The sequence below is a fragment of the Medicago sativa genome, chromosome 2 (assembly GCF_051527215.1).
Source record: "Medicago sativa cultivar Bolivia chromosome 2, Bolivia_mono, whole genome shotgun sequence".
Lineage (NCBI taxonomy): Eukaryota > Viridiplantae > Streptophyta > Magnoliopsida > Fabales > Fabaceae > Medicago > Medicago sativa.
This window is the reverse complement of record NC_140750.1, coordinates 25,558,668-25,584,716: the sequence shown is the minus strand read 5'-3', so window position 1 is coordinate 25,584,716 and position 26,049 is coordinate 25,558,668. Positions and strand designations below refer to the sequence as shown.

General features: G+C 32.1%; 3 protein-coding genes and 1 long non-coding RNA gene across 19 annotated transcripts; 1 reads left to right on the top strand and 3 right to left on the bottom strand.

The window, feature by feature from the left end:
* Positions 1-4,536: 4,536 nt before the first annotated feature.
* Positions 4,537-7,365, bottom strand: LOC146945783 (uncharacterized). Its single transcript, XM_085744059.1, has 3 exons — positions 7,067-7,365; positions 4,886-5,707; positions 4,537-4,778 (listed from the first exon to the last, which is right to left on the bottom strand). Exons 1-3 carry the CDS (start codon positions 7,245-7,247, stop codon positions 4,750-4,752), a joined length of 1,032 nt encoding a protein of 343 aa, XP_085600185.1. The 5' UTR covers positions 7,248-7,365; the 3' UTR covers positions 4,537-4,749.
* A 6,723-nt stretch (positions 7,366-14,088) lies between these two features.
* LOC146945782 (uncharacterized) lies at positions 14,089-20,213 on the top strand. Of its 16 annotated transcripts, none has more exons than XR_015026497.1 (15): positions 14,093-14,256; positions 14,536-14,641; positions 14,785-14,869; positions 15,249-15,300; positions 15,522-15,594; positions 16,179-16,290; positions 16,708-16,798; positions 17,478-17,572; positions 17,705-17,799; positions 18,515-18,634; positions 18,751-18,839; positions 18,937-19,074; positions 19,192-19,326; positions 19,472-19,557; positions 19,772-20,213. It is a non-coding gene; the product is annotated as an uncharacterized LOC146945782 (long non-coding RNA). The 16 variants fall into 16 exon arrangements; XR_015026489.1 differs by lacking the exon at positions 17,478-17,572 and adding an exon at positions 17,355-17,426; XR_015026494.1 differs by lacking the exon at positions 17,478-17,572 and adding an exon at positions 17,355-17,426 and having other exon boundaries at positions 19,472-19,575.
* Positions 20,214-20,853: 640 nt separating this feature from the next.
* On the bottom strand, positions 20,854-21,263 carry LOC146945781 (uncharacterized). Its single transcript, XM_085744057.1, has one exon. It carries the CDS (start codon positions 21,211-21,213, stop codon positions 20,899-20,901), a length of 315 nt encoding a protein of 104 aa, XP_085600183.1. The 5' UTR covers positions 21,214-21,263; the 3' UTR covers positions 20,854-20,898.
* A 3,702-nt stretch (positions 21,264-24,965) lies between these two features.
* Positions 24,966-25,843, bottom strand: LOC146945780 (uncharacterized). The gene has a single exon (XM_085744060.1). The coding sequence runs from the start codon at positions 25,726-25,728 to the stop codon at positions 25,414-25,416; it is 315 nt and encodes a 104-aa protein (XP_085600186.1). The 5' UTR covers positions 25,729-25,843; the 3' UTR covers positions 24,966-25,413.
* Between the last annotated feature and the right edge of the window lie 206 nt (positions 25,844-26,049).

The window sequence follows — 26,049 nt, the reverse complement described above, 5'->3', positions numbered from 1 at the left end:
GACCAAAAGTAGTTACAAATGCACAATTTATAGATTCCGTTAAAAATGACAAAAATAGTAAACATATTTAATCATATTGATCATAATCAATTGTTACGCCAAAAATAAGTTTTTTTTCCTTCCAAAATCCATGACAACAACTCCTAAGTCTAAATAAATTAACTTAACATTTTTGTTTTACAACTCACATAATTATACTTTGTTAGTGATTGAAAAGTCAAAGTTCAATATGTCCATATATATATATATATATTTTTCTAATGAGCAATGCTATAGTACACGACATTATATGCACCACGAAACACGACATGTATGTGGTATCACTATCCATTGTTTAAATAAAAATTAATTAAAATAAATGAAAAATATCTGAAAAATTAATTAAAATAAATGAAAAAAATCTGAAATTGCGCCCTGGTGGAAATCAAAGTCGTGTGGGTAGCACGTCAAAATTGATGTCGTGCAATTTAGCATTTTTGTTTTCTTATAAAGTTAGCCAAATGTTCATAGTGTTAATGAACCAACCACACTAACAACGTTTGATATATGATGATTTTGCAAAACTTGTAACATTTAAGTACGAAGAAGAGATGAACATGGTGTTCTCATAAACAAAAAGAATAGTGAAGTTTGGATTTATGATCTTTCACACAACTTATAAGCAAGTAGAATCAAGGAAGAAAAGTGAAAGGTTTCTGAATCAATTACATTTCTCAAGTGTCTGAACAAATTTGGTAGAAGAGAGTAAATATGATTTTTGCTAAGTGTAAATTACGAAAGTTTTTGGGCTTGGTTTATATAGAAGTGAAAATTAAAATTGAAGTTAGAGAGTATGTAACATGAGAATAAGATAAGGAGAGACTAGATATTATTTTTTTCTCATCAAGAGCAAACTTACATTATCAAGATGATGAAATTTACGGTGTTTTAAACAGGTATAGACACAAAACATGGCATATTGAATGAATAGAAAATTATCGATAAAGCATATAAACATGTACCTGTCATTGTTGGATCCATTGATTGTTCTTGAACGGTTGATAGAGAAGTCGTAACTGCCCTCTTGCTGATGGAATAACGGCTGAGTGATAACTGACCTGATGGGATAGTCAGGTTATATATATCCACCAGATGAGGGTAGAGACCTCTCAACAGGCTAACGTAAAGAATGGCCCAACCCATCACGGGTCATTCACAATTAAGCCCAATACAAATATTCATTATATTTATTTAACCAAGTGCATTAACAATTAATAATAATTGATATTATATTTTATATATCAACGTAATTAAAGTTATTCATAAAATCCAACAATTCTCCCACTTGGATGACTTTAATTAATCATTAATATATAAAATTATAAAACGAGTATATCAACTATTTTATATCAGCACTAGTCACAAAACAACTTAAGAATGCAAGATTTCACAATGCAGAAATTGAATCCGATAGGGAAAACAAATCATACATGTTAAATACCTACATTCCACATAACAATAATGAATATGGATTAACACAACAATAAGAAATATGTAATCCTTAATGGTCCAAGCATAAAAGATGCTACAAAAGAGATATGTTTATTAAGTGACGTCATTTCAGAAATATCTCATCAAAGTTATATCAAAATATAACAATCAGACTCCCACTAATCCAGAATATCAAAAGACTTAACTAAACCCATATGAGTCACATGCCTTTGAAAAGCTCCAACAGTTAAGCCCTTGGTTAGTGGATCTGCTAACATGTTCTCCGTAGCAAGATGTTCAATTCGAGTCTGAAATTCAAGAATTTTCTCTCTCACAAATAAATATTTAATGTCAAAATGCTTTGACCGAGAAGAGCTTTTAGTGTTTTGAGAGAAATGCACAGCAGCAGTATTATCGCAATATATCACAAGTGGCCTAGATATGCTTTCAACAACTTTGAAACGGGATATCAAATTCTTTAACCACATAGCTTGACAAGTAGCTTCATAGCAAGCGACATACTCTGCCTCCATGGTAGAGGTAGCTGTAAGAGTCTGTTTAACACTCTTCCAAGAAATGGCTCCTCCAGCCATCATAAAAATTAAGCCGGAAGTAGACTTTCGGTCGTCAGGGCAACCTGCAAAATCAGAGTCAGAATAACCAATGACCTCGAGTTGATCAGACTTCTTATAGGTCAACATATAATCTTTGGTTCCCTGCAAATATCGCAAGACCTTCTTAACGGCTTTCCAATGACCCAAACCTGGGTTGCTCAAATATCTCCCTAAAGCATTAACTGCAAAAGCAATATCGGGACGAGTACAAACTTGAGCATACATTAAGCTACCAACAGCGGAAGCATATGGGACTTTTTCCATTTCAACAATTTCTTTATCATTTTGAGGACATAGAGAATTAGAGAGCTTATCACCTTTTTGAACAGGCGTAGTGCATGGGGAGCAAGAATGCATATTAAACCGCTTAAGGATTTTTTCAATATATCCTTTCTGAGACAATCCAAGAATACCACGTGACCTATCACGAAAAATCTGGATGCCTAAAACAACTGAAGCATCACCAAGGTCCTTCATATCAAAGTGGCTACTCAACATTAATCTTGTCTCATTCAAAAGGTTAATGCAACTGCTAGCAAGAAGAATATCGTCGACGTATAGCACAAGAATAATAAAATTGCTCCCACTAGTCTTTAAATAAATGCACTGATCTGAGGCGTTTTCATTAAAACCAAAAGAAGTGACAACTTGGTCAAACTTCAAATACCATTGCCTAGAAGCCTGTTTTAATCCGTAAATGGATTTCTTTAGTCTACACACTAAGTTTTCTTTTCCCGCTTCAACAAAACCTTCAGGTTGAACCATGTAAACATCTTCAACAAGATCTCCATTTAAGAAGGCAGTCTTCACGTCCATCTGGTGAAGTTCCAAATTAAAATGTGCAACCAAAGCCATAACAACTCGAAAAGCATCCTTGGTGGAGACAGGCGAGAAAGTCTCTTTATAATCAATCCCTTCTCTTTGACTGTAGCCTTTTGCTACTAATCTGGCTTTGTATCTTTCAATGTTACCATCTGGATGACGTTTGGTTTTGAAGACCCATTTGCATCCAACAGCCTTGCAACCAACTGGTAACTCTGTTAGATCCCAAACATCATTGTGAGACATAGAAGATAATTCATCATGCATGGCCTTTAACCAATCAGATGCATGAGAGCAAGAGATTGCTTCATTAAAAGTAGTAGGATCATCATCATCATGAAGATCAAACTCGTGCTCTTGAAGATATACAACAAAATCATCTGATATTGAAGACTTACGTACTCTCTGAGATCGTCTCAATGGAACTACTTCAGCTAAATCACCCGGTTCATCAACATCAATAGGCTCTGGAATATCATTATGGTTTTCAACCTGCAGTGGTGGTATAACATCTCCTTGAGTAACTGGAACCACGTTATCTATAGGAAGAGAAAAGACTGGTGTGGGAAGAAAAGAACGATCTTCTTCAAGAGTAACTGGTCGTGGCGTAGAGACCCCACTATCCAAGTTATCCTCAAAGAAAAATGCTCGGTCAGATTCAATAACTCGTGTAGAATGAGAAGGACAATAAAATCTGCAACCTCTGGAACCCACACTATAACCAATAAAGAAACCACTAATAGTCTTCAGATCAAGTTTCTTTTGTTCAGGATTATAAGGTCTAACTTCTGCTTTACAACCCCACACATGAAAATGTTTTAAACTTGGCTTCTTACCCATCAAAAGCTCATAAGGAGTTTTCAGCACAGACTTGCTAGGAACTTGATTAAGAATATAGACAGCAGTCCTTAAGGCATCTCCCCAAAGAAAATCAGGCAATGAAGAATGGCTAAGCATGCACCTTACCATGTCCATAAGAGTGCGGTTACGTCTCTCTGCAACTCCATTTTGTTGAGGAGTGCCTGGCATAGTGTATTGAGCTTCAATCCCACATTCATCTAAAAATCTAGCAAATGGTCCTGGATTTCTTCCAGTCTCGTCATATCTACCATAATATTCTCCTCCTCTGTCAGACTTCACACATTTAACCCTTTTTCCAGTTTTCAATTCGACAGCGGCTTTGAAAGATTTGAATGCACTCAAAGAACTAGACTTATCTTGCAAAAGATCTATCCACCCAAATCTAGAGAAGTCGTCTATGAAAGTGATAAAATACCTGTATCCACCCATAGCAGTAGGTGTAATGGGACCACACATGTCCGTGTGAATCAACTGCAACACATCATCACATCTATTTGCTTTCTTATTCCTAGTCTTGGCGGTGAATTTCCCTTTTAGGCAATCAACACAAGTATCAAAATCAGAGAAGTCAAGATTAGGGAGAATCCCATCCTTAATTAGTCTTTCAATACGAGGCCTAGAAATGTGTCCTAAACGTCTATGCCACAACATCGAAGAACTCTCATCCCTCCTATTACGCTTAGTCCCAACAACAGAATTAACACACATTTCATCGACATTTAGCAAATATAATCCATCACATAAAATTCCAGAACCAACAATATTGGAATTAAAACGAACATCAAGTTTTCCATTACCAAAAGCAAAAGTGTAACCACATTTATCCAATGCCGAAACAGAAATTAAATTCCTTCTCATAGAAGGTACATAAACAGCATCTTTCAAAATTAAATTGTGTCCAGAAGGTAAAAGTAAAGAAACAACTCCTATTTCTACTACGGGTACTCCAGCTCCATCTCCCACTATGACCTTTGCCTCAGCATCACTTGGTTTCCTCAGCCTTGTGAACCCCTGCAAAGAATTCACAACATGAATAGTTGCACCTGAATCTAACCACCAAGTATTGGAAGGGACATCTACAACATTAGATTCAAAGCAAGCTAGAATTAGGGGTGTACCTTGCTTCTCATTTTTCTTTTTCAAAATAAGACAATCAACCATCTTATGACCAAACTTCTTGCAATACTTGCATTCTCCTTTAAAGAAGGTTGACTTAAAAGGTTTCTTATTAGGCTCCAAGTGATGCATTGCTTTCCCCTTTTTCTTGTCATCATGATGATACTTTCCTTTGTGGTGATTTTTCTTGACATCCTTTGTGCCAGAGGTGGAAGCAGCAAGGTTAACACTATGAGATTTACTTTTCTTGAGAGAATCCTCCTCTTGAACTACTATAGCAATCATCTCATCTATAGTCCATTCAGCTTTCTGGGTATTATAAGAGGTCCTCATAACGTCAAACTGTGGAGGCAGAGATTCAAGGACCCTCCAGATCAAAGTACTTTCACCAATCTCGACCTTGAGATCCTTCAGCTTATTGTAGTAGTGCATCAGTTTCATAATATGCTCTCGCACACCGCTTGTACCATCATACTTTGTCTTGTCAAACAATGATAAATACTCACTTTTCTTGGCTTTGTCAAAGCGGGTGAACTTTTCACTTATGGACTTCAGATAATCTTTAGCATTGTCACTTTCTGGAATGCTTTGCCTAATGGACTTCTCCATGGTATAAGTTATGACCTTAAGACACACCCTATTGGAGGTTTCCCACTTTTCATAAAAGGCTTTCTGGGTATCAGTAGATGCATTGGTAAGGGCAGCAGGCTTATCAGTTCTTAAAGATAAGTCAAAGTTATTAATAACTAAGTAAAGATCCAGAGAATCTTTCCAGTCCTCATAGTTAGTCCCATTAAGAGTTTTCACAGAGCTAGGAAAAGAGACTGTCATTGAACAATAAGGAATCATCAAAAAATTATACAAAAAATGATTCCACAAATATGCAGTCAAAATTATCCTAGTGAAAGACTCTACATCATTATGATCTTATATCACAAAGTACAATAATAACCAAAGCTTATAGCACAAAATATTTCAATATCGATAGGATATTTGAATATAATAAGCATAAAATAAACAAGATATTGTACCACAATAATTACACTAATAATAATACATCGATAGGATGTAATTATTATTAATATAATATAGATCATAACTACTAATAAACAAAATTTACATCAATAATAATACACCGATAGGATGTAATTACTACTAACGTAAATAATTAACTTCGTTAATAAATTGAGTCTATAATCAAAAAACAAAATTCACATAGTTGGTCTCACGATAGGTGAGAATACAACTACACAAACGAACAATTTACACAAAATTCATATTAACAATAATACATCGATAGGATGTAATTACTATTACTACGAATAATAAATTGCTACCAAATAATTATCAATTATGTAATTTAATGGCCCAAAATAGCTTAAGCAATAAAATTGATAAAATATTGGGCCAAATAAGTGACATACACATTCCCGTAAAAAAAAAATTGACATACACATGCCAAATAAAAAAAAATAATAATAATAATAAGGTAGCCAATTCTGAGTTAGTCACATACGCGTACGTAAGCGAGTGTCCGCAAGAAAAAAACAATCACGTGATAAAAAAAAAAAAAAAATTGTTCCTTTTTGTTTTTTTTTTTTTAAAAAGGCCATCTTCCTCACCCGGATATCACAAAACGGGTCAAAACGACCCGCGATCATACCCGGATGAAAAATATAGTTTTAGTCATCGAAATTCAATAATCTTTACAGGGTTTTAATGGCGAGACAATAACAAACAGTTTTCCAAAATCAATTTCATGAAAACGTCGAACCAAATTACAAATAAAAAATTAGGTTTTCATTAAATTTGGAAATCAATTTTTGCATCGATGAATTTGGAAATCAATCACTGTCAGGAAGGGTTTATTCATAGTATAAATTAGTATTTGTGAAAAGCATGGTTTTAGAATCATATATCCAAACAAAAACAAAACCGTACGTTAAAAAAGGAACATAAGTTGTATGAACATGAATGGTACAAAATTGCAATCGCATGCATAACAAACAGAATCGTACAATGAAAGATAATGCAATAGTTCCATTCAAAACAATAACCATATGATGTGTCTAATTGGCTCTGATACCAATTGATGAAATTTACGGTGTTTTAAACAGGTATAGACACAAAACATGGCATATTGAATGAATAGAAAATTATCGATAAAGCATATAAACATGTACCTGTCATTGTTGGATCCATTGATTGTTCTTGAACGGTTGATAGAGAAGTCGTAACTGCCCTCTTGCTGATGGAATAACGGCTGAGTGATAACTGACCTGATGGGATAGTCAGGTTATATATATCCACCAGATGAGGGTAGAGACCTCTCAACAGGCTAACGTAAAGAATGGCCCAACCCATCACGGGTCATTCACAATTAAGCCCAATACAAATATTCATTATATTTATTTAACCAAGTGCATTAACAATTAATAATAATTGATATTATATTTTATATATCAACGTAATTAAAGTTATTCATAAAATCCAACACAAGATTCATTTTCAGGAATCATACGTAAACTATTTTTGATCAAGTCATCACTGATTATACTACTTGCTAGGATTAACAAATGATCTCTTGAGTATTGCTCAGCTCCAACAAAAAAAATCTAACCATTGTGCTATTAATGAGTACACTTGCAAAGTTCTCCATCAAGAATATGGATTGATCATGACCATACAATGATACAAATGTCCTATAATAGGATGTTTGTCATATTTGCACCAGTAATAATTCTTATGGCACTACATTTATACACATTTGAGTTTCAAAGGAATGAACACTTTGTTAAGAATGACATGGTAAACGGATTGTCCACATTGGAGGAAATTGAGGAGACTTTCAGATTGTGTGATTGGAAAATAACATAGAGATGTTATTCCCAAAATTGCATCTTGGAGAGCCACTAAGAAATTGGAGCTCATGCAGTCATGCATTTTTGGACCAATTAAATAAACATAAAATGGAGGAAGCATGCACTTCAATACACTTGGTGATGAATTTAGAAGAAAACATGCATATATTATCTCTTGTAAGACAAATCAAGCGCATTTGATGTGTTTAAAGGTTCAAAGCTTTAGTTGAAAATGAGTAGAGATGTCTTAGTGTCAGTAATGAACCCAAGGCCTTTAAATTATATGATCCTACACAGAATAAGGTGATAATAAGTAGAGATGTGGTGTTTGAGAAAACAAAGAGTTGGAATTGGAATGAAAATCCAAAGGAGCAACAACTATAGGCTGACATGAATGAGGAAGATGAGAATAGCATAAATGAAGATTAAACATAAATTTAGCTTCATGAAGATGCTAGTGATGAAGGAAACAATGATGTCACTCAAAAAGACCACTTGTCTAAAGCAAAGACTAAGTTACTAATGGAGAAGCAAAAGAAGAAGAAGACGACTTGCATAATCTAGCTATGTTTAGCCCTAATGACTATCCATGAAGATGTTAAGTTTGAGATTTGGAGGAAAGCTATGAATCAAGATATTGAATTTATTGAAAGTAATGACACATAAAAATTGACTTAGTTGCCAGTAGGAAATAAGAAGATAGGTACAAAATGGTCTACAAAACAAAGTACAATGATAATGGAGAGATTGAGAAGCACTAAGCCTTATTAGTAGCTTAAGGCCACTCTCAACAACATGTAGTTGATTACAATGAGGTATTTAGCATCCAGCGGAATGTGTTAACCGCTTGATAGGAAGAGTGCTTTTCTTCATGGTGAACTGAGTGAAGATGTGTACGTGGATCAACCTCCTTGATATTAAGATCAAGAGAAAATCAAAGTGTACAAGCTTAAAAAAGCATTGTGTGGGCTTATTAAAGCTCCAAGAGCTTGGTACAACAAGATTGATTCCTACTTATGTCAAGAGAAGTTCGAAAAATGCCCTCATGAACATACATTGTTTGTAAAACAAGAAAATGGAGGTAATGTTTGAGACATTCAAGAGTTCAATGAAAAGCAAATTCAAAATGACTGATTTAAGGAAGATGAGGTACTTTCTCTGAGTGGAATTTATGACAACAACTTCATGTGCTTATCATGTTGTATGGCTTAGAAGAATCATTGATCAACTTGGAGAGTCTTAGAAGGAATGCACTGTAATATTATGTGATAATAGTTCATCAATAAAGCTATCAAAGAATCTTGTGATATATGGAAGATGCGAACACATAGATGTTAAATATAATTTTTTTTCAGAGATCTTACAAGAGAATGGGTTGTGGAATTAACACATTGTATAGCTCACAAGATCAACTATCAAACAATATGACTAAACCATTGAAACTTGAATCATTTTGAAAGTAAGAGAGGAATTATGCATTTTTTATTTGTCTAGTTTAGATTGATTTTTTCTGTTGTGTAATTGTAAATCAAACTACTTGGTTGTAGTAGTGTTCAGTTTAAGGGATTGTTTGTTAGACATACGCTTAATTAGTTGCATAATCTAGGTTTAACATACTTGTAATGCAAGTAAGCTGGTCTTGTTATAGCAACTAACTTATAATATACATGCTATTCATCAATAATAAAAATAATAATTAGGGCCCTAAACGCTTAGCACATTACCACTCTCAGTGTTCTCTAAACTCTTCAACAGAGAATGCAGTAAAAATCCGATATTATACGTTGAGGATAAAAGGTTGATTTAGTAGTTAAGGTAAAGAGTTAAATAATAAAATGATAAAAGAAGGTCGATAATTATATCTTTTTTGACATAATGTTAATACATAATTACAACAAAATTATAATTGACTGACTGCTTCAATTTTTCTTTAGTGATACTGTCGATAAGCTAAAATACGAAGGTATTTTTTGTTTTAAAGCTAGCTAAGTTTTGCAGAAGTTTTACATAATCACAACTTCACAAGTATTTGAACACATAATTAGAACACACACATAAAATACACATTCTTTAATCTTTTTAAAAATACACACTATTTTATTTTATTATATTTTTTCTTTCTAACTTTTTTTCTTAAATGTGTGATATTAAGACATAGTCACGTAGACATATATTAAGACCCTCAAGAATCAGTATGAGTCATTCTCTTATTCACTTTTTTTTTTTTTTGATATCAATTGGTTTTGGTTGCATTTGCATGTGTGATTTTTTACCTCCGACAAGAAATTCAGGAAGAGACACGTAGTGTTTCTAGCATTCAAGGACCTGACATGTGTAGCCATATCTTGTTCTTTCACAACCCAACATGTACACTAGGTGTGTAAGCAAGGTCAAAACAAATAAAACGGGACACGTGGCAGCTACCACGTTGCAGTACTTGACACGTGTACATATAATGGTCCATCTAAAAAACAACCTAGCTAGGTTATATATTATAGTGTTTATTTTTAGAGCATACTACATTGATATTGAATTGTGTAACAACCTGTTAAGGTTTATGGAGGCACATAAAGAAAGGAAAGAGCAAGTAGAAAATGAAGAGAAAACCACAAGAGGATCGGGGAAGAAGATTATTAGTAACAAAATCAATGATAATGATGATGGGTGTAAAAGGGAATTAGAGAATGACACAATGACCAAAAGGATCATCCGTGACAACATAATTTCAAATGGTGAAACAGCTCAAGCTCCTAATGATGTATTGGCTTTCTCTCGATCAGTTCATAAAGTTGATTCCTCACTTGAATGATCCATGTATTTTGATAATGTATACAGTAGTATACATTATCAAAATTGTTCTGAAAATTTTCTACCTCTCAAGTGGTTATAGAGACTAATTTGAGCCATAACAGTAGTATACATTATCAAAATATTTGTCACTTTTGGATGTAACGAAATAGTCCCTTGCACAAACGTTAGTCTGAACTAATGTCAGGATTAAATTGTCTCTATGAAATGAAAAAAAATGTAAGGACGGACAAAACAAAGGAGTCCCACTACGGATTTTAATTTTAAGCCATCAACCACATTTTAGATAAGATGTAATTTATAAAGTATATTTTGATAATTTTGAGTTTCACACAACACAACGTATATTCCTTCATTGAAGAGTTACACATAGTGTTTTGTTTTGATAAAATGAAGGAAAGAGGAACCAAGTAACATTGGGATAGTTGGAAGGAAACATAATTCTCTTAACATAATCATAACTTAGTCTCGTACCTGTGCATACACATACACGAGTATGTTACCAACAATTCCTCTTACGCTATCAATCAACCATAATATCATACTAAATTAGTGAATCTCAATACTTACTTCCCCTCCTCTTCCGTTCATTAAAAATCCTCTCATTATTTGAAGCAAACATAGTCTTATGAACCAAATTAATCACCCTTAATAATTTCAACATACATTAACCGATAAACTAGGTAATGATCCAAGATAAATTCAATAAAATAGAATATACTCAAATTGCATTAGATATTTTAGATGACGATGATATAGAACAATAAAATAGAACAGACTCAAATTGTATTAGATATTTTAGATGACAATATATATAAAATAGAACAGACTCAAATTGTATTAGATATTTTAGATGACAATATATAATTTATAATTTATGATTGATCCAATTACGAAGGATTTTGGTTATACAAAATGAGGACCTGAAGAACAAACTAATCTTTTTTATTAAACCTATTCGTTTGTCTAAAAAAACCATCTTTGGATTATTCTTAGTTGATTGTTGAAGTTTTTTTCTTTCACTCAGTTCATCTATTGTTTCTTCTATTGTTTTGAACCTAAATAGAATACTTTAAAAAATCTTATAGTTTTCTATTTTTTTTTTAACATAGTTCGAAACCATTATAGATGACGGGGTCACTCTTTAGTCTATCAGAGAATATGTCGATTTCTAATTTATATTAATAGAAAATTAGTAAATATAATAATTAATCAAGGAAATAATTAGATTTCAGAGCCATAGCTTACGCCATGTTGTTTGGTTGTTTTGTTCCTTAGGGGATTGTTCGCCGTATTTGTTTTGTTCCGGCGGATTAATGTAAGTGGGGTGGATGTTACGCCTATATACGACATCTTTGCTTTGCTTCTTCACCGTCTCTTTGCGCCTTGCAAGCGGTTTTAATAAATTTTTGCCGATTAAAAAAAATAAATGAATAAAGAAGTTATTTTTGAATAATCTTAGTGTAACTTTTGTCTCTTGATACAATTTCACCCCATTGTTGCTGAACATATAAAAAGTTGTTCATTACAAACTATGTTTCAAAGTGATTAAAAACAAAGAATGTCCCAAAGCTGAATTTTTTAATTAGCGATGAAAATCCATGCTTCTCATCTCTAACTAATTTAAAAACAAACAAATATAGAAGTAGCTAAGTTACACCAAATACAACCCAAAGTGATAAACAATACAACTTTATATGAGTTGTTATTAGAATTTGTGTTGAGTCTAATACAATCTCAAAATATTAACTTTTAGGTGAGGTTTTCATTCCGAAGAGACTCTAATAACATATTAGAATTTATAGTTGGCTATAATAAAACCTACAAAATCAACTTATGAGATGGAAATTATATATTTTAAGAACATCTTTCATCAATATGGAACTCTTTAACACTTGTAAAATTTGGTTTTTGCAGAAGTAACCAGTAATTACAAAAAAAGGAAATACAAGACTGGAAGGACATTGACCTGACCTAGTAATTACAAAAATAAAATCCTAATGGGTGATACAAAAAAGAGAATCAACCCTAAACTACCACTGTCATGGGCAATCGAGTGAACCCACGTGTGGGTGCGAAACCAAACTAAAAAAACGCGGAGCGGAGATCTAGAGCATTTACAGCAGAAACAAGTGTCAGTTACACGAGTAGCCATTAAATCCAACAAGTGGTCGTTGTTTAATGATCCATGAGTATCCAAGGTGTTCAACCACGTCCACAAGAGACAAACATACACTTGTTGAAATCACCGAATACGAGAGGGGTAAATCGTTCATGCATAGATGATATAATTAACGTTATCGTTTATTCTTTCTAAAAAAAACGTTATGGTTTATTCATCATTAATAAGGATTGAGTTTATTAAACAAAAGTATAACAACGAATGAGATGTGCAAAAATAAAAGGAAGATAAAAACAGAACCATCAACCACATTTTAGATAAGATATAGGAAAAGGCTGAAGTGGAACCACCTCTGCATGTCTGCCAACATGTAAGCTTCTTGATATTTCTTTTTGATGTTAACCTATGGTTTTATACGCTTTTTTTTTTTTTTTTTTGAAAGAATACGCTTTTTTTCTTATCAAGCAGTCTTATTACAAATTTATTGAACAAATAGAATGTTCGGGATTCAAACGACGGTCCATGTATTATCTTTGCAAACTAAACTAAATTTACAAAAACTATATGCTTTTTCTTTAAAAAAAACTATACAATTTTATTTTTTTATTAATTCTTTTCTCTCCTTAAAATCCAACCAATATTAAAATTGTTTGGTCGTATTTTAAACTCGGATATACCATGTCTTTTGTGTCTAACTATCAATACTCATTTTAATTCATCTAAATATCATAGAGACGAATTCAGAAAACTATATATACAGTTTTAAAAAAAAATAGAATATTAATTATTAATCTGTTGTACTAACTTTGTTTATAAAAACTAAATGTCTAATTATTATCAATTCAAGTGGCAGCCTTATTACGGCTTACAAGTTGGAACTGTACTGAAGGGTCTAAATTACGGAACATTAATTCTACAGTGGATCCAAAACACTCTAGTCATGAGAATGCTTTGAAAATTAAAGCACATATTGGAATAAAAAAATATTTATTATGCTAAATTAGAAGAAGAAGAAAAAGTCTGTGAAAATACTTTGACGTAATATCTATTCTATATATAAAAGTTGTCCCAAGCCAATTTTGAAGCCCTATTTTTAACCTAAACCTAGGGATTAAATTTCCTGTTTTAACCCTAACCTAAAGCTTAATTACCTAAACCTAATTTAAACCTAAACCTAACAAATTTTCCTCTCTTTCTCTCACGCGTTCTTCTTCCTCTTATCATCATCACCACCGCCAACCCTCTCCCCCCATTCCGTATGCAATCATGTATTACCGCACGGTCAGTTCTCTCCCTCCCTCCTTCTCTCTGCGACACTGCTGTTGTGACCATGGCCTTTCTGATTTCTTTTTCTTTCTGCTTCAATCGTTTAAGCCAGTTACTCGCTTGCACACATCAATTTGTTGAACGCACAAATTGATGGATCCAAGACGGCAATGAGGAAGGAAGAAGCGTTGGAGGAAGAAACGGGATTTGAATCCGCCACCACCGCCGCAAACGGTACTTCACCGGCGACGAGGTTTTCGATTCCGGAAGTTCTGATGAAGGAAAACGTGGATGTAGTGAACGTGAAAACGATGGGGTAATTTTCTTTCAATTTCCATTTCATTTTTGTTTTGAATTTTTTGAATCTCTTCTAATGCTAATTGAAATTTTAACATTGACAATGTAAAAAGTAGTCAATAGATCATAACCATAATATGTGTAACTTTAGAAATACTTATGGTTTAAGTAAAAAGTTTATAATGGTTAATTGATAGTGTAAAAAAATTGATAGTATGGCATACTATGATTTTCTCTCAACATCCAAGAGGCTTTCTTTCTTTCCTCTAATCTAATTTTTTATTTTTCACATAAAAAGTGATCCAGCAGAACTGTTATTTTAGATGCTGCTTGGAATCTAAAAAGTGTCTCCAAGAAGCTTTGTTGCTTACTAATCCTGCTATTTTAGATGTTGCTGTCATACCGTAAGCCTTTCATTTACCAATTCTGATTTTTTGGTTGATGTTACATGAATTATAGTATCCTAATTTTAGTTTTGCTTTTGTATGCTATGAGCTAAATCTCTCTAACACTCGACAGAATTCTGGTGTATTTTTTTTTTTTGCAGAGATAATCTGAACAGAGTCTGCACAACTTATATGCTCCAATGCTTGAAGTTTAAATAAGAATTCAATAAAAAGTATATTTTGAAGGTACATCCATGAACTTTGTGTGGCCTTCATTCTTTTGTTTGTTATACATAAGTATATAGCAGAGTATACATACTTTGAATTTATGATTACAATGAAGTTTATTATATGTTGTGTTGTTCTTGAATCCTACTGAGTCATGGTTTTGCTAATCCAATGCTATTTTTGAAATCCTTTTTAATGTGTTATTATTGAGTACACGTTTTGTATGGGTGTATATACTTATCTATTAACAGCTTGGAAGAAGCTACTGGACTGGCTTTTAGGTTTGTTATTGGTAGAACCAATGATAGATAGAAGATGTCTGCGCTTAAGAGATCTCATTCCCAGACGTACATAGACTATGAAGTTCTTTGATCTAATTGAGGTTATTGTTTTTCAGAAACACAACGACAGTTCTGACATAGACTATGAAGTTCTTTGATCTAATTGAGGTTATTATTTTTCAGCTGTACACCGTGAATTTTCATATTTCTTCAAGACTTTAGTTCTATAATTTTCCTTATGTTACTTCTTTGTTTTTTATGCAAAACTTAGATGCATATAGTATCCCTTTTAATTTTGTTCCCCCTAGGGACATCAATGTAATTATATAATCTGGTTAGTCCATGTAAAAATTTGTTCATAAATTTTTTTCTGCTGCAAAATCATATAGTGTGACATTCAAGCTTCAATTAAATGGAATGCAAGAGGAACTTTTGTTTAGTTTGAGCACGATGAGGTTTGAGGTTAGTAGCTAAGTTGTCAAACCTGTTTGATGATTTCTTTTTAAAATAATTCCAATCTCAGGTTAGAGCTATATTAAAAGAAACAAAAAAAATGCAATGTTTGATTCAATGTTAGATAGGTTTCAAAAACAGAAGATTATCTTTTAAAGAATTAATGTTTTGTATGTGAAGTAATTTTCAAATATGCAATTTGTCAAGATTCAGACCAGCTAACTTTACTAAGATGCTTGAGGTTGCAAAGTTTTTAAATCACTTGATTTTGGTGGTAATTTCCTCTCTATTGAAATTCTTGAGTCAATTCGAAGACTACTTTCATGTAATTTACCCTGTTTGGAAATTCATTCACATGTGACTTTCCCCTTACAAATTAGTAATTTGTCCACAATTTAGGTATTAAGGAGACTTATTTCAATATAAACGCTTTGTGTTTAACTATTCCTTTTGGTTCAATTCCTGAACATTTGAAAACTATGTCCTATGAAAATTCTGCTGAAGATGGTTTGATAGGTGATAAAGATGTTGATTCTGATGCTCCATGTTTACCTCCAAAAGATACTACTCTGACTCCTTTGTTATCTGTTGAGGATGGCGAGCATGTCTTGGAAAATGGGAATGAGAGCAATGATTGAAGGTTTGTCAAGAGACATAATCGATCAGTCTGAGACTCAAACAGAAAGCTACAACTATTTATCTGAAGTAAGCATAGCTGATCTTGAACAAAGAATTAGTCGACTTGAGAGAGTACAAAGAAAACTAAAGAAAATGTTAGGCCTCAATTGAAAACATTATTGTCTCATCAAACTAAAACCTTACGGCTTATTTTTCCATTTTCTATTCGTTGTATGTTTGTCTTTCTTATTTTTACCTTTCCATCCATTTTACTCAAGGCATGCTTACATGGTTGCAGACAAGATAAATATGTGGATCTTTTTACTTTTATATGACTTTTCAATGTACATTGTTTGTGCATGATGTAAAGGTTACTTTGTTGCTTGCCTTTCTTATGTCGTATCACTGCCTAACTGGAAACATTTGAACACATATTCCTTTAATGTAATTATTTTTTTGTTGCCGTTTATACATAACAAAAATTTCACTTTCGTTCTTTGATAGGTCCTCTACTCAAAAAACCAGTTTCAGAATATGACAAGGCAATCAACAACCTACAAGTGAAGTATACATCGTCGAGCACTACTTCGAAACTGTGAGTATACTTTCCTTTTCATTGTACTGTATAATATTTATAATGTTGTTTCTAAAATTATAAACAGATAGTTGTTGTGTAAGTTTGTTCTTTGCTGTCTATACCAATTTTGCATACTTTGGTTGAATTTCATATATATCAATTTTGCAGATTTTGAATTTCCAAGTGGTTGGTTGCTTTGGTGCATGAATTCTACCCTAATTGTTTAAAATAGTGTTGTTTTTTGCTTCAATCTATATATCATTAAGATTGATTATTGCTTTTTATTTACTATGATCAAATATGCAATTGACTCTGTTTTTTTAAACAATCTAGAATAGCATTTCGGGATTAATTTTGGTTACTAACCACATGATATTAAATATGACATTCTTTCATTGACACATCAAAGTGATGATGCTTTTTTTTTTTGTGTTCGAAGAGTCTATACGAATGAACCTGTTTGAAGAGTATTTTTTCTGATTGATTAATGTTTGATGCTTACTCAATTTTATTTCGCAACCAAATATGTCAAAAATGTAAATGTTGCAAGGTGTTGGATTTGTTGATGTGTTAGTGGAAGATTAGCATGCTCAGCGCAGGTTTCCGAAGCAAGTGAACTATGATATACTTTAGCTCTAATTATAAGGTACATAATTCAAGTTTTTGGACTCACAATTGTCGCAAATACTTACAATAGATGGTGTTAGGCGAGTTTGAACATGTATTCCCTTGACAATTTCATCACTGCACACAACCATGAAGAGGCCGTGCTATCTTTGCTAAGCTTGAATGGTTGGTTTATGATGTCTTTTTCTGCATGGTAGTCATTGTTTTAATTTCCTGTTTTTAAATTTTGTAACTTAAAGCATTTTTCTTCTCTAATTGACCAATTTTGCATAACCTATTTGTTTCTCAAATTAATAGATCAAGCTGATTAGGGTGTCACATTTGATCGGGCTACGCGAATAGCTTTGATGGGAATGTGTACTTTCGTCATGCGGATTGATATTTTGAACAATGTAAGTCATTTTGTCGTATCAAAAAACATGTTACTATTAGAATAAAGTTAACATTCAGTTTTATGTTATTCAGTTTGAAACCATTGTGCTACTGTTAGCATGAAATAGATAGGTTTATTTTGCTGCAATTCATGTTTATAAATTCAATTTAAGTTAATAAAACAATACCTGCTGCCAAGGCCTCCAAACGAGGATCAAGCTTGGAAGGATGCTCCAAATAATGGAATGATAGAGGTGAAAATTGACAACCAAGAAGCGGTTGAATCATCAATTCATTTTAGATGTTTAAGAAATTAATATATGGATGTCAGTTTTAATTAAATAACTAAATTTGGTTTATACATGAATATTGACATGATGATACAACACACAATTGTTCAGCAGGTAGTCTCTCAAAAGCAAATGAAACTGTCATGATTATAAAATGTTCTATTAGTTTTTTGGGTATATTTTCTATCACGTCCGCATTAAGGTTTTGAATATATAGACACTTAATAAGCAGCATAAATTTGTTGGGAAGCGTTATAAAATCTCTCATATTGTGGACTAGAATGCATATATGCCATCATGTATCCACAAGAATTTTCAAATGCCATTTGTTTATAATTTATTAGGTATAGTTCAAAATATATTGTTGGACTTATTCTTTCTTATTTTGATTGTAAGATGTATCATAGCCTGTTCTAATTACATATAATTTACATGTGTGTAACAGTGGAAGAACCGTATAATATGCAAAAATAAACGGCTATATCCGATATCAATCAGAGTCAAAACACACAACTAAAGTGCTAGGAGAATGGTGAAAAATCTGATGTGCCAGATAATACCTCAGGTATGACATATCCTTCTATCTTTCGTGTTATATAAGGGACATTAGCACATTAAATTTGCTGGAACAATTGCTATTGCAAGTATACCAATTATACATGTTGTTTTGTATACTGACAGCTGATGAAGACAATGAGATTGACAGTAACATATGCTCATCAGCAGGACATGTGTTTTCTATACGACTTTAGATGACGACGATTCAGCAGGTATTTGTTTATCTGGATTAATCAATAAATCTTATAATGACACGTCTGTTGTTATTTTTGCACAGTTTTCATTATGTTCTGTTGATGAATAATGCAGAAAGCCAATCACAACTGGAACCACAGGGTAGTGATGTCTTAAATCTTTCTAAAGGTGTTCATTTCTTGCGTGAGAATGCATATTCTGAGCATAACTTTGGTGAGAATGTTGAAGTTCTTGAGTCGGTGAATTTTTGAGGTAAGGAACAAACGAGATACTTCAGTTTTACTTATTTATATTGACTGTACACCAGTCTTTCCAAGATATTTTGCTATTGACTGTAGCTTACATGGACTGCACCACATTTGTTGACAGGGGAAAATGGTCTAATATACTAAATAAAGTTGATGAAACCATATCTATTCCATTTTTTTGGTGAAGAATGTCTTAGTACACAAATAGAGTGCAACGAGAATGGTGAATAGTCAGATGTTCCCGATAACGATTATGGTATGCCTTGCCACATGTCTTTCTTTTTTATTTAATTAGGCATCCTGTTAATGTGATTATATGGTATAAACGGATTTAAAAGAGATTTTTTATCAACTTAAATTTGAAGAATGCATTGATATTAATGTCAACCTATATTCCACAGATGGTTATGAATCTTCTGAATTGCCATCGGATGAACCTAATTGATCCAAATGCAGCTCTAATTGAACCAAATGAACCTCCCGAAATGTAATTTTTAAGCTCTATGTATGTCTCCTTACGTGGATTGTTTTTAATTCTGAAAAGTAAATTGTGCCTATAAATTAATATTTTCTCAAAATAAGAACCTTTAGAATCTAAAAGATTTTTTAATTTAAAATCTGAAGTTATTTTTTTTATTTATAAATCATCAGTAGAGTACTTTTACAAATTATTCATGTTCACTTTTGTATGACTTTTATAGGATCATTGACCTCTTTGATTAATAGAGACGTGAGCTTGCATGGAAGAAGTTTATTATAATGTGCTATCAACCACATTGGTGTGCAAGCAAACTATTGGAACTTCCTAACATTGTTTATCACGCAGACATATGAATAACATGCTAAACTAAGTAACCATGGTATTTTTTTTCCCAACATGTATCATTGCGTTAGGATAGATTTTTCTACTATGTCGCATAGGATACCACAAAATCTCCACAACTTCAAGCATGGAGGCAAGAGTAGTAACTTCTGATGTATTCATTTGGTATACGTATAGTTGTGCATGAGTCCTTAATTTAAAAAGGGACAACTGTCGCGTAGGGTACCACAAAATCTCCACAATTTCAAGCATGGAGGCAATAGTAGTAACTTTTGATGTATTCATATGAATGTACGTTATCATTTTACTTTTGTCTACTATTTTGCTTTTGTAGTATTGTTATTGCATTTTGGTACTATTTTTATGTCGACGGACATTGGATTTTCTTTTCTTCAATAAACTATGTCATTAAATTTATATGTTATGTTACCGTAACAGGGTCGATGCCATGAAAATTGTTTACTATGGTACATTACAAAGGTTTCTCACAATTTATTTTATGAATTGAATTATACTATTTTTTCCGATTCAAGTAAAATGTTTACTTTTATATTTGCGCTATATTTTTTCTTTTGAATGACCCGTGCGTTAGCACGGGTCAATGATCTAGTGTAGCTAAAATTCCTACACCTCTCTCAATCAAACACATTATCACATTGAATCTCTTCCTTCTCTTTCCTCAATCAAACCAAACCAAGAATGTGTTTGGTTTGAACCACATATATACACCCTTATAATTTCAACATGCATCAACTAAAAAGTATGCTTCAAGGTGATTAAAAAGAGAAAGACCTTAAGCTAAAATTGAAACATAAACTAAAGGCACAAATATTAAAAAAAAAAAACATTGTTTAACAAACCACACTCTAATTTCCCATCCATGTACACAAAATTGAACCAAAAAATAAAAAATAAAGAAAAACAAATACACATAGAAAGAAAAAGAAGATGAAGAAGAAGAAGAAAAACCATGAACATGACTAAATTAATGTCCAACAAAACAACCTAGTAATACTGCAATTCTAACCTTCTAGCACACAAAGTACAAAAAAACTTCCTCTTAATCTTAAAACACATAGGCAAAAAACAAAACCTCCATTGCATTTCAACATCCATAGCTTCAACTTTGCCACCACAATAAGGACAACAACCTGATGCTTTTTGTCTTCCTAATTCCTTCTCTTCTTCATCACAAATATACACAAACCACATTTTTCTCCTGCTAGATTTGTTCTTCGACTTCACTTCTGTTGTTGTCTTGTTCCTTTCTTTAGCTTTAGAAGGAGAAGGGTTATTGCTGATCTTGAAAGAACGACCCATCAATCACAAGTACTACTTATACAAGGTACAAAATGTGGTTGTGGTTGGTGTAGCTAGGTTAAATAATATAGAATATTCCCTTTGATATTGATTATTTTTTCAACTCTTTTTTTTGGGTTCAGTTCACTGCTACTAGTTTTGTTTTTTATGAGCGAAAAGAATATGGGTCAGGTTAACTTGTGTCCTTAGGGCACATGTTAAGCAACCCAAAAATGAAAACATTTTTTTAAATTTTGTGCATTCAATTATTGAAAAGTAAAAAAGTTAAAATCAAATGCATTAATTACAATAAAATATTTCTATTTTGAATCATTAACTTGTACCTTGAGGGCACAAGTTAACATTTCCCAAAGAATATTGATGATGATACATAAATAAAAGGTTAAGTGTCTAAAAACTTTGTACGGAAAATATTATGGAAAATAAGGGAACGCGCCGTAGATTTGGACCTTCTTCCAAGTGTGATGCAATTAAAAATATATAATATAACGACCCAAGTGAAACGTTTTTAAAGTAATAAATTATATATATATATATATATATATATATATATATATATATATATAGGGTTTTGCTAGAAGCCACCTATGAAGGTGTCTTTTAGCAAGCCACATCTCAAGGTATGATTTCCACATTTTAGTTATAACTTTGCTAAAAGACACCTTCATAAAAATTAGTTGGTGTCTTTTAGCAAATGCTCATAGAATAACTTGCTAAAATATGTCTTCTAGCAAAACCCATATATATATATATATATGAGGAGGGATCAAATTACAACGATTAAATATTACACCAATGTTACACCACTCAATATCGTTTTACTCGATGCATATTTTTCAAATTTGACCGTTGGATTGTAAGTTTATATCACATAGATCATGCACATAAATTTTTACGAAAATCTAAAACCATTTGATGTGTTATGAAGATACAACAAGTTTAACGGTGTTATATATAAGTGCATAAACCATTAATCTTAAATAGGATTAACGGTGTTATTTGTATCAATTGGACATATCCCAACTGAAATTGCATATTATATAGGATTATATGGATGGATGAAAAACTCGCCCATAAATTTGTATGAATTTCATTATATTTTTGTTTTCGTAATTTTCGTCACTAATTCAGTTTTCTAACGACGTTATATGTTACTAGTATAGTGGGGATACAAATCTCAAGTGTACTAGCATTTCTTGCTCCTCTATTTCAACAACTAAAAATGAATCTTTTAATTTGTTCCTTTTCAATATACTTTATTTGTTTATTTATCTACATCCATCACACTTTTCTCTCATTTTTTATGTGTGTATTTTTCTCTTTTTATTGGGTAAGTTGATGTGTATGTTTGATTCAACCTTTAGTCTAAAAATACTTTGTGCATGCGTATAAAGTATTGGTAATGACAATAACAAGTGTGGTGAGGGGATCACGTGATTACACGCCAAGCTTTGGAATCGTATGTCCAAATAAGCATTGGAACCACAAGCATCATTTTTTGTTCTTTCACTTTTGAATTCCATAAAGGGATCTATCTGTTGTCAAAATTTGAAGTTTGTATCAACAGATGGAAACAGACCTTGTCTGGAAAATGTTTGCATTAGATATTTTAGATGACGATGATATAGAACAATAAAATAGAATAGACTCAAATTGTATTAGATATTTTAGATGACAATATATAATTTATGATTGATCCAATTACGAAGGATTTTGGTTATACAAAATGAGGACCTGAAGAACAAACTAATCTTTTTTATTAAACCTATTCGTTTGTCTAAAAAAACCATCTTTGGATTATTCTTAATTGATTGTTGAAGTTTTTTTCTTTCACTCAGTTCATCTATTGTTTTGAACCTAAATAGAATACTTTAAAAAATATTCTAGTTTTCTATTTATTTTTTTTAACATAGTTCGAAACCATTATAGATGACGGGTCACTCTTTATTCTATCAGAGAATATGTCGATTTCTAATTTATATTAATAGAAAATTAGTAAATATAATAATTAATCAAGGAAATAATTAGATTTCAGAGCCATAGCTTACGCCATGTTGTTTGGTTGTTTTGTTCCTTAGGGGATTGTTCGCCGTATTTGTTTTGTTCCGGCGGATTAATGTAAGTGGGGTGGATGTTACGCCTATATGCGACATCTTTGCTTTGCTTCTTCACCGTCTCTTTGCGCCTTGCAAGCGGTTTTAATAAATTTTTGCCGATTAAAAAAAATAAATGAATAAAGAAGTTATTTTTGAATAATCTTAGTGTAACTTTTGTCTCTTGATACAATTTCACCCCATTGTTGCCGAACATATAAAAAGTTGTTCATTACAAACTATGTTTCAAAGGGATTAAAAACAAAGAATGTCCCAAAGCTGAATTTTTTAATTTAAAAACAAACAAATATAGAAGTAGCTAAGTGACACCAAATACAACCCAAAGTGATAAACTATACAACTTTATATGAGTTGTTATTAGAATTTATGTTGAGTGAGTCTAATACAATCTCAAAATATTTAACTCGTAGGTTAGGTTTTCATTAGGAGGAGACTTTAATATCATATTAAAATTTATAGTTGGTTCTAACAAAACCCAGAAAATTAACTTGTGAGATATAGACTCTCACTTATAAATATATTTTCAGAACATCTTTCATCAATAAATCTAACAAGTGGTGGTTGTTTAATGATCCATGAGTATCCAAGGTGTTCAACCACGTCCACAAGAGACAAACATACGCTTGTTGAAATCACCGAATACAAAGAGAGGTAAATCGTTCATGCATAGATGATATAATTAACGTTATGGTTTATTCATCATTAATAAGGATTGAGTTTATTAAACAAAAGTATAACAACGAATGAGATGTCCAAAAATAAAAGGAAGAAAAAAACAGAACCAGCAATCGCATTTTAGATAAGATATAGGAAAAGGCTTAAGTGGAACAACCTCTGCATGTCTGCCAACATGTAAGCTTCTTAATATTTCTTTTTGATGTTAACCTATGGTTTTAAGGAGCCTCTAATATGGACCCCAAAAGTAATGGGCCACCGGTGGACCTCATTAAATGACCTGCTACAGCCTTATTAGAAATTTATTGAACAAATAGAATGTTTGGGATTCAAACGACCGTCCATGTATATTATCTTTGCAAACTAAACTAAATTTACAAAAACTATATGCTTTTTCTTTAAAAAAAACTATACAATTTTCTTTTTTTTATTAATTCTTTTCTCTCCTTAAAATCCAACCAATATTAAAATTGTTTGGTCGTATTTTAAACTCGGATATACCATGTCTTTTGTGTCTAACTATCAATACTCATTTTAATTCATCTAAATATCATAGAGACGAATTCAGAAAACTATATATACAGTTTTAAAAAAAAATAGAATATTAATTATTAATTTGTTGTACTAACTTTGTTTATAAAAACTAAATGTCTACACCCTCCGGTCACTAATATAAGCAAAAATCCACTTTTTAAATACATTCAATTAATGATGTATGTGACATATAATAAAGACCACATACATCATTAATTGAATGTATCTAAAAAGTGGATTTTTGCTTATATTAGTGACCGGAGGGTGTAATTATTATCAATTCAAGTGGCAGCCTTATTACGGCTTACAAGTTGGAACTGAAGGGTCTAAATTACGGAACATTAATTCTACAGTGGATCCAAAACACTCTAGTCATGAGAATGCTTTGAAAATTAAAGCACATATTGGAATAAAAAAATATTTATTATGCTAAATTAGAAGAAGAAGAAAAAGTCTGTGAAAATACTTTGACGTAATATGTAGCTAAAATTCCTACACCTCTCTCAATCAAACACATTATCACATTGAATCTCTTCCTTCTCTTTCCTCAATCAAACCAAACCAAGAATGTGTTTGGTTTGAACCACATACATACACCCTTATAATTTCAACATGCATCAACTAAAAAGTATGCTTCAAGGTGATTAAAAAGAGAAAGACCTTAAGCTAAAATTGAAACATAAACTAAAGGCACAAATATTAAAAAAAAAAAACAAACATTGTTTAACAAACCACACTCTAATTTCCCATCCATGTACACAAAATTGAACCAAAAAATAAAATATAAAGAAAAACAAATACACATAGAAAGAAAAAGAAGATGAAGAAGAAGAAGAAAAACCATGAACATGACTAAATTAATGTCCAACAAAACAACCTAGTAATACTGCAATTCTAACCTTCTAGCACACAAAGTACAAAAAAACTTCCTCTTAATCTTAAAACACATAGGCAAAAAACAAAACCTCCATTGCATTTCAACATCCATAGCTTCAACTTTGCCACCACAATAAGGACAACAACCTGATGCTTTTTGTCTTCCTAATTCCTTCTCTTCTTCATCACAAATATACACAAACCACATTTTTCTCCTGCTAGATTTGTTCTTCGAATTCACTTCTGTTGTTGTCTTGTTCCTTTCTTTAGCTTTAGAAGGAGAAGGGTTATTGCTGATCTTGAAAGAACGACCCATCAATCACAAGTACTACTTATACAAGGTACAAAATGTGGTTGTGGTTGGTGTAGCTAGGTTAAATAATATAGAATATTCCCTTTGATATTGATTATTTTTTCAACTCTTTTTTTTTGGTTCAGTTCACTGCTACTAGTTTTGTTTTTTATGAGAGAAAAGAATATTGATGATGATACATAAATAAAGGTTAAGTGTCTAAAAACTTTGTACGGAAAATATTATGGTAATGACGGCTTGAATTTAATATACACAGAAAAATAAGGGAACGCGCCGTAGATTTGGACCTTCCAAGTGTGATGCAATTAAAAATATATAATATAA

Bases quoted from the DNA above. Each gene is read 5' to 3' on its own strand.
- LOC146945780 (XM_085744060.1), bottom strand. From the start codon at position 25,728: ATGGGTCGTTCTTTCAAGATCAGCAATAACCCTTCTCCTTCTAAAGCT.
- LOC146945781 (XM_085744057.1), bottom strand. From the start codon at position 21,213: ATGGGTCGTTCTTTCAAGATCAGCAATAACCCTTCTCCTTCTAAAGCT.
- LOC146945783 (XM_085744059.1), bottom strand. From the start codon at position 7,247: ATGGGTTGGGCCATTCTTTACGTTAGCCTGTTGAGAGGTCTCTACCCT. The intron at 5,708-7,066 runs GTACATGTTTAT...GTTCAATGACAG, and splicing joins AATGGATCCAACAATGACAG to TCTCTTTTCCTAGCTCTGTG. The intron at 4,779-4,885 runs GTACACCCCTAA...AATTCTTTGCAG, and splicing joins AAAGAAAAATGAGAAGCAAG to GGGTTCACAAGGCTGAGGAA.